General features: G+C 36.9%; 1 protein-coding gene across 1 annotated transcript; it reads left to right on the top strand.

Annotated features, from left to right (window-relative positions):
* The first annotated feature begins 7,657 nt into the window (after positions 1–7,657).
* LOC110906087 (heavy metal-associated isoprenylated plant protein 39) lies at positions 7,658–8,647 on the top strand. The gene is made up of 3 exons (XM_022151395.2): positions 7,658–7,772; positions 8,029–8,104; positions 8,201–8,647. The coding sequence occupies exons 1-3, from the start codon at positions 7,758–7,760 to the stop codon at positions 8,524–8,526; spliced, it is 417 nt and encodes a 138-aa protein (XP_022007087.1). The 5' UTR covers positions 7,658–7,757; the 3' UTR covers positions 8,527–8,647.
* Positions 8,648–9,634: the final 987 nt, after the last annotated feature.

Genomic DNA, 9,634 nt, shown 5'->3' on the forward strand with positions numbered 1-9,634 from the left:
TGTTATTCGAGTGATTATCACTCTGGTTTTCTTGGTTCACTTCGTTGTCCATCTGAATTTTAAACATTTACCATTCATAAATATCACAAAATAATATTTAATATAGTTAATCACATGTCACGCACTTTGGTCAAAAGCGTCGATCATTGCGACTTTACTTTATTCATATAATATGCATCTATTACACACCAGTACTGAAATTAAAATTACAATACCGACTGAATTTAAAGCTACACTACTAGTAATAGGCATCCGTAGATTTTTTTTCATACACATACACACATATTTTATTATTATATTATATTATTATTATTATTATAATCTTCTTCACCATCGCATATACTGATATGGATTCATTCAAAAATCCATATTGCGCTCGTCGTACTTCCAGACGAGTCGCTCTCCCACCTGTCTCATCCTTTCACTATTCTCTAAAATTTCCTCACCAAATGTCCTAAGTTCTTGTACGTTTTCTGCACTCATTGGGGGTGCAGGTTCTAGGACTGGGTTCGGAGTCTGGGTTGCGGGTTCCTGGTATGGAGGTAAAGGGGCCTGGTATGGGTAAGGATTTTCTAGAATCTCCCTAATGAATATATCATTATCGTAATAGGGATCAAGAGGGTCTAACCCTGGGTAGGCTCCTAGATTCTGCATTGGCATGTCTTCTGGAATGGGGTAACGTTGCACATAGTCCCTATTGTCGTCCCACCATGGGTCGTAATTTGGGTCTAAGGGATTTGGTGGGGGTACCCTAGGTATTTCCTCCAGATTAAAATCATGCATTTCTACTTGATTTTCAGGGTTTTCTATCTCCATTGGTTGGTCAGGAATTGGTGGCTGTGGTTGGAGTGCTAACATTTGCTCCAGGTTAGGGTCAGCTGTAGTGGTTGCTAATATGTGGATATTGGGTATACCCCTATTAAGCATATCCTGGGCATAAGCATCAGTTTCTCTTTTAGCTGCGGCTAGTGCTCTCTGTTCTTGTAACTTTTTCATACGCTTTCTACGCTCGTGTGCTCCCCTACTGAACCATCCCCTCTTTTTCTGACGAAATGGCTCTTCAGATTGAGCCACAAATACGAATATTCCTTCTTCCGTATCAGCAGAGTACCCCGAGAGGGCAGGCTGAGAAGAGGCACCTTCGCTTCTAGGCGAACTAGACAATTGACGGTACGCGTCAGATGGTCCTTGGTCGCTCATACTGTAAACTAACAAATAGTCAAATAACACATAACAAGAAAATACAATTATGCACGTATTTCCGTAATTTATTTCCTAACAATTTGAATTTTGGTGTCAACAGAACACTTCTGTGGCTGAATCAATGGCTTAGCTCTGATACCACCTTCTATCGCAACCGCCGTCCCCCTATTACTAACACGGGAACGGGCGGCCGCGGCCAGTTTCGGTGGTATCTGGTATTGTCTAATTTGGCAGCGGAATTTACATCAGGACCGTAGTTAGGAAATATTTTATCAGAGTAAAATACCACACTTTCATAATATTAAACACATGGGATAAAACCCAAGTTTTCAGTACACACATTTTCATAGGAATAAATCCTATTTTTATTTAGTAAAAACATCTATTTCTTTTAGGTAACTTTATTGCCACTTTACAAGCCTTCAGTGCTGTCCAGCTGGCTTCTAATTGGCTTTCACATTTTGTTACCTGAAACGCATTTAAAAATATTTCGTCAGTGGAAAATACTGGTGAGTGAATCCCAGCTCAATCAAGTTTTAATAAAAAAACATTATACAGTATTGAGGGCGATCTCGCAATTACATTTGTTTCCAAGTCATATCAATTAACACCCACGGTACTGTCAACCCGACTTGTGGTCATGTTACACCTCGCAAGGTAGTAACAAATTTTGTATACAAAACCCCAACATACTGACGATAATTGTATCCTTACAAATACTCAATAACTGCTTAATATATAATTAATTAAGTGAGGTTTTATAAAACAATTTGCAAAAAGGAGATTACACATAAAAAGGTTTACACAAAAAGAGGATTACTCACATTGCTGTCTTAGATTATCCTTTAGGGTTTCCTGGTGACAATCTATAAATTACACAAATGCACACGTGTTAGTATAATAACCCATTTTAACATTAGTAATACCCTCCCCGAGACGGCATTCCAATGACTACGTCGGGCAGAACCACGACAGTCGTTACGGAACCCTAGATCAATCGGGCAGAGTATCTAATACGTATCCAGGGGTTGTGATACTTACAACGGAGCAGAACCTCGTTATTTAGGGGGGATATTATACCCGAGTATAATGCCTACAATGTGAAATTTAAGAGAGAAAGAAAGATCTGGGACGAATTCGACTGAAGGCCCGATGCCTTCTTATATAGGGGCTGAGTTTGGGTTTCTCGCGGCCCGCGTAATACGAGACCAAGGCCTACGCGGTCCGCGTAGTAGGTCGGGTAGGGTTTAGGTGATCCAGGTCATTGGCTAGCTTCGACGTGTGACTGCCATGTGACAGCACCGGGCTGCGCCACCCTTTCGATCTCTAGCGGCCCGCGTAAGATCCCTAAGGGGTCTACGCTACCCGCGACAAACCCAAAAATTTGATTTCTAATTATTTTTAATAATATTTAAGGTATTCGGGGTCCGTTTTCACGTATGGGGGGTATTTTAGGACATATTGAGATATTTTAAAATATTTTAGGGCGTCAAAAAATTTATGAGGGTGTCGGTTTTCTTTAGAGTTGTTATATAACGTGCTTTATATAGACCGTAAAGACACGAATGAGCGAATCAACAAAATATGAAGAATGATAGAATAAAATTCACCTTCAATATAAAAAACTAGTTATTAAAGTCATTAATACATACCTAATTAAAAAATGAGTTGGAAATCAAAAGTAATACACAAAAATTTCATCTTCACCAAGTGAGGTACGAGATTAGCCAAGCATGGCCATTGCTTGAAAAATGCTCTTACTATCGATCTTGGATCTCGAGACTACTCTAACTAAAATGGTGGAAGATGATGGTATTGTGGTGGTGGAAGTGAGAGAAATGGCTTTCCAAGGGATGGTTTTCAAGTGAGCTAAACACCTCTATTTATAGTTGGAAACAGGAGACTCACACGGCCCCGTGCCTGATGGGCATGGCCCCGTGTCCTTCATCTTCTATGTCTTCATTTAGTGCTCTTGTCAGCTCTTCTACACACACGACCACGTGTGTCAATGGCACAACCCCGTGTCTTTTGTACTTGTTTTACGAACCCAGATTTGTGAATTTGAGAGTTGACCACGACCCGTGCTTAGGGGACACGACCCCGTGTTCCTTGTCGTTTTCTTGTCTTTATTCTCTAAGGAATCTTGATTGGGTCACGGCCCATGCCTGGCAGGCACGGCCCCGTGTTGGGCTTCTAACTTGTTGCTTTTATTCTTGGAGTGAAGCTTGGGGGGTCGGTATAATGTGTCAACTTCCTTTCTTCGTATTTATGCTGGTTTTTGTCGTTAATTTGTTCCTTTTGTTCATTTGAGCTTATTTTATCCTGAAAATCAAAAGTAAACAAAGAAACACACTTTTTCCAACATTAGTACTGAAAATGGTTGTTTTTATACCGTATTTGATACAATTTATATGTTACATTTTGTACATATCACGTGTCGCCACCTTGTTTAGGGTTTTTATCAAGCAGTAACAACTAGGATTTGGTTATTTGTGTGTGGCTCGTCAGTGATGGTAAAAGGCCTTTGGTGCCTCTGATACCATGTCAAGTGGTGAAATTATTGAACATTGTATTACAATATATAGATATCAGAAGAAAATCTAGAAACCTAAACCCGACCATGGACTTCTACTATAAGAATCTTAATCTTTTTTTTTTCGGAATGACGACTTTCTTGTATTAGGCTACCGCATTCCCCAAATTGGAGAGCCCCGTTGCCCCACTCCGGCCAGACTATGTTGTCTTAATCAGGCCGACGCTGGCTTCAGAGTTTGGCTTGGGCGTTCCCCCCGGTAAACCATACTGTCGGTTGTCACTTGGCAATTGTTGTGCCACCACAAGAGTAGAACTCTCTGACGTAACCCACGGTGGAACAAAAACTCAGGTGGGCTCAGGATAGAGCCTGACACCTCTGCAAGGAGCCTAGGCTCTATCCACGATTGCCTAATCCATCAAAGTGACACAAGTAAGGATTGAACTTGGGTCTCCATTGAAGAACCCAAGTCTCTTTATCACTAGACCACAAATGGTGGATTTTATAAGAAACTTAATCTTAATAATGATATATTCCAGTAAGTTATTGACCTGATGGTACACCGAGGATTTGATTGGTTGGAGTTTTAAAGTTATACTTAAAATCATTTTAAATTAATAAATTATTATTTTATCCATATATCAATATCTCACTAAATTAATAAATATTTTGTACCCAACATTATTAATTTACAAGGGGTTTACTATAACTAGATTTCGAATTATATTCCTTGTGTAGTTATTTTGTTTTGCAATATGAATCCAGAAGACGTGTGGTTATTTTGTTTTGAAATTTGAATTCAATAATCTAGTGGGATAGTGGGGAATCAATCAATCGTACCCAGTAAATCGCACAAATAGCAAAGCTATTGGTAGGGTCTAGGGAGGGTGAGATGTAGGCACACCTTACCTCTATCCCTAAGGATAGAGAGACTGCTTCCAGAGAGACCCTCGACACCAAAGACATATAGTACGAAAAGCGAGAAACTACACATATCTTTAAAAAGAGCAATACTAAAAAAATGGTGGATAGGTAACATATACGAAAAAACACAATCAATGCAAAATCCACCTAGACCACAAAGAGACGCTGAAAATCTGGCCCAATGCTCAGACCTAATGAATCTACTCCTAAAAGTCCTTAACCTTAATCCTACATATCCATAGACCCCTATCCTGGACCATGTCCCCAGAGAGGTGTAACTTGAGCAAATCCTTCCTAATCCGCTCATCCCAAGTCAACTTAGGCCAACCTCGACTCCTCCTCCTTTCCACAGTTAAGCCTTCTACTACTCTAACGGGTGCTGTCAATTGCCTCCTCTTCACATGCCCAACCTATCTCAATCTTCCCTCCTTTATCTTATCCGAAATAATAGCTACTCCTAATCTTTCCTTAAAATCCTTATTTCTTATCCGGTCTAACCTTGTATGCCCACACATCCACCTTAACATTCTCATTCCTGCTACCTCCATCTTGCGCGCTTGTGCTTTCTTGATTGACCGACAGTCTATCCCATACAACATAATAGGTCTAATCGTAACCCTATGAGATTTCCCCTTTAATTTAGTTGGGGAATCAATCAAAGAAACTCTAATCTCCCCTTAAACCACCTTCGTCGTTGCATAGTAACTACATCACTTTCCTTGTCACCCACCTCCCTCTACCATCACACCTACGACTGTAAACGAACCAAACATTCAGCGAACAGTTCGTAACCGTTCGGCGGGAAGTTCGTTTATGTTCGTTCGTTTACAAACAAGAAATTTCGTCTGATTAGTTAAATGAACGAACATGAACAGAGGTCTCGTTCGTTCAATTGTGTTCGTGAACGTTCAGTAAGGTGTTTGTGAACATTCATTCATTTGTGTCCGTTAATGTTCGTTTGTATGTGTTTTAGTTAATTTTGGACTTTCATATGTTTTATCTATACCATTTATATTATTTAATTTTTATTTATTTTATTACCCTAACAAATAAACTAGGAAACTCTATTTCCACCTTGTTTATGCACCATTTCCCTTCCCTTTCTCATTATTAACATCGACTAATACGATCGACATCCGTTCCATAATTAAGGGTTCCAATGCTACTCTTTGGGCATCTGTCATTAGCCTTCGACGCGTTCGCCAAGTTTATTTGTGTTCGTGAACCGTTCATGAACACACGTATTTCCTTAATGAACGAACACGAACATAAAATCTTGTTCGGTAAGTGTTCATGAACCGTTCGTAAACACATTCATTTCTTTAACGAACGAACACGAACAAGGCCTTATTCGTATTCGTTCGATTCGTTTACAGCTCTATTAACAAATTTACAATCTAAACATGATAATTTTATCAACTAAACGGATCACGATTTTCAAACCATTTAGAGGGTGTTTGGTTATGCTTTTCAACACCTTATTATAATTTATTGACTTTTATAAAAAGCTAATAAAAAAAAAAGTTTTTGACAAACTCATAACCATTAAGTTAGCTTTGAGAAATCTAAAATCTAGTTACTTGGAATTTTCAATTCCTTTGACGAATTAGAATCTTAAAAAAGGCAGTGTGAACCAAAGATTCATTAGATTATTTTTTTGGTCTTTTAAAGATTTTCAAATTTCATTTATTTACTAGAACATTTCATTAGAATGGTTTGTCATTGACGTTTTTGTCTCATCTTTGATGTGATCTTTTAGTGCCTAGAAAAATATGCCAACTAATTTCAAAAGTGAAATTTTATAACATTTGTGCGACAAAGGCATAATATTTAATTAAGAAATAATTAAAAATTTAAGACAGAGAAGACCAAGCTATAGTGCTGCATAACTAGTGAGCCAAAGCCTAGCCAGCTTAACTCGGGCTTGGGCTCAACTTACACAAGCCAATTTGACGTGACTTGTTTATTCTTAACGAAATGAAATATAAACTTGTGATTGGCTCATATAAAGCTAGATATAACTCATGGATCAATAAACAAGCCTGTTAAAATTAAAAATAATATTCCATATATATTTAACTACTTTATGGAGAAAATCATATATTTTAATCAATATTAGGAGGGTCACTATGAGACTTATGGACCTGTGGGTCTATTTATAAATTGAATTTCTTTATAAGTTACGGACATTAAAATTTTGGCTTAGCTTAAATGAGCAAAACGCGCAATCTTACAAGCATAATTAACTTGGCTCGAGTTCAGCACGCGTACAACGAAATCAGCTTGGCTTGACTCATTTATAAACGAGCGATCTTCAAACCATAAACTTTTTAAACCACCTGAGACCAAACCTATACAAAAGTTAGGTATCTTAATAATTTTGACCAACCCGTTTGGCTGAACTATGTTTCTATCATACCCTATCTACCAAATTATCTCATATTTCTTGATACTATATCAAGAGTGTTTTTGTCCGGTTCTACTGGTTTGACAAAAATTATAGACCAAACAGTCAAGTATAACTATAGTTCTAAAAACGACATACGAAATTAAACGGGTTGATTAGCTAGAGTCTACATGAAATAGACGTTGATCTCATCCCACTTCATGACTTTTACAAACTTAGTCCAAGTCTTAGTTTGATTTTTCTAATTAGTTTGCAACAATTGAATGTTGTTTTGGCCTCATGATTAACTACTCATTTGTCTAAACCACACCACTATCTACTTAGACTAGAAGGTATGGTTTGGATGGGCTTGGAGGGGATGAGCCGCCACATAGGCGCCACGTAGGAGTGGCTTGGAGGGGATGAACCTAGAGGGGTGGGGGATGAACCCCTTTATGTATATATATGTATATATGTATAGGTATATGTGAGAGGAAAAGGAAGAAGGAGGCACGGCGGACCCGGCTGTGGGTCGCCGTTTGTGACGGAAGCCGGAAGAGGGGGGCGGTGTGGGGGTCCGGCGCCGGGCCAAGCCGGCCCCCATACCTTCTAGTCTTATAAATAACACACACAAATAAAACAGAATTCAAAACTTTCTCTAGATTTCTTCAACATATATTCAGTACAACTTTTTTCCCAATCTCCATCAACATGCCTGAAAACAAGGTTAATTTCTGCACTTTCTTCCTCTATATTAAGTATTAACATATTTTTTTACTTATTATTTATTTATTAATTTATTATTATTATTATTATTATTATTATTATTATTTTTTCAATTGCAAACTAATATATCAAAATACGTTTCTTTAAATTACAAAAACTGAGTGTGAAGCTTAGATTTTGTAAAATTCTTTTCAATTATTTCGATCTTGATCCATATTTCTTAATTTTAATTTTATTGATCCATAAATGATTGTAGAAAGTTATTATTAAAGTGGATATCCATGACGATAAGGGGAAAAGAAAAGCTCTAAAGGCTGTTTCGGGTCTTTCAGGTTAAAACTAAAACTCTATTCTTTTTGTTCATTTTTCAATGTAACACCATATAATCTGATTAACTTACAAAAACCCTTCTTCTAAAACTCTTTTAGGGATCGAGTCCGTAGCGATGGACATGAAAGACCAAAAGATGACCATCATAGGAGACATTGATCCGGTATGTGTCGTAAAAAAACTAAAAAAATGGCACACTGCTATACTCACCGTTGGACCCGCGAAAGAAGATAAGAAGAAAGAACCAGAGAAGAAGAAGGAAAACGAAGATGATGCGGCGAAGAAGAAGAAGAAGGAGGAGGAAGAAGAAGCTATTAAAAGATGGATAGAATTTCATAGTTATAGGGGATTCAATCCGTTTCCGCCACAACAAATATGTCTTCATCCGGTAGAAGAAAATCCCAATAGTTGTGTTATCTGCTGAATGTAAAAGAAAGCATCAACATGCATTAGGTGCATGTATTTGGGGTTGACGTTTGGTTAGTGATCATTGTCGTACTTTCTTTTATATAGGGTTGAATAATACATTTTTGAACTTCATGTTTTGTTGAATCAATGAATCAATGATTTGACAAACTTATCTATTTGCAAAACATCAATGTTTTAAAAAGTGGTTCAAATATTGTCGTTTAATTAGGGTACCAATTTATTTTTTGAAGGATCGGAAAATCCGGTATCAAACTCCTCACTGGTAACTAAAACTTCTTATTTTATATTGTAGGAAACGAAAATAATTATGTTTTTGTTGATTGAGATGTTGATAATCGTGAATTTCGTCTTTTAAACGATCGTAAACTTAATAGTACAAAATTGTTCAAAAAAGACGGTCCCTAAAATGCTTTTATGACACTTTGTATGAGCACCGTCATATTTCATATTTTTGTTTTCCAAATTAACTAAATAAAATGTAAAGAAATGTTGTATTATAAAAAACCGTCTTTTTTGGTTAAAAATTTAACCGTCTTTTTACGTATCCCTTTTTTAACAAATTACAAGCGTCTTTTTTGTTGGGGCTTTAATTAAAACCACCTTTTTCATTTAATAAATAAGAATTCATTTTTGATTTTTTTACCTATGATATATTTTTTTGAAACTAAATCAAATAATTTCTAAGTCAACCCACACCACTTGCAATAATCATTACTTATTTTTTTCTTTTTCCTTTTTCTTACTTATTAATTCTCATTTTTTTAACTCGTCTATTTTGTAATCTATATTGGTTTATTAATATGACTAGGATTGCGACCCGTCGCAATGCGGCGGGGATTCTTTAATTATTACTAAGTCAATTTAGGACTCGTATGTTATGTTAAACCTGTCAAACGGGGAAAAATAGACGATGTAAAAACGTTCACCCACACACGCACGTTGCGTCGTGTTAATTCGCAAAATTTAAGACGAAACGTAAAAACGTTAAACCAAAGACGCACGTTGCGATGTGTTAAGTCACAAAATTTAGAACCAAACATAAGGCGAAAAATTTATGAAAAATGAAAACTATAAAGGATCAAAGTTGAAAGTAAAAAAAGTTA

Source organism: Helianthus annuus, chromosome 2, assembly GCF_002127325.2.
Source record: "Helianthus annuus cultivar XRQ/B chromosome 2, HanXRQr2.0-SUNRISE, whole genome shotgun sequence".
NCBI lineage: Eukaryota > Viridiplantae > Streptophyta > Magnoliopsida > Asterales > Asteraceae > Helianthus > Helianthus annuus.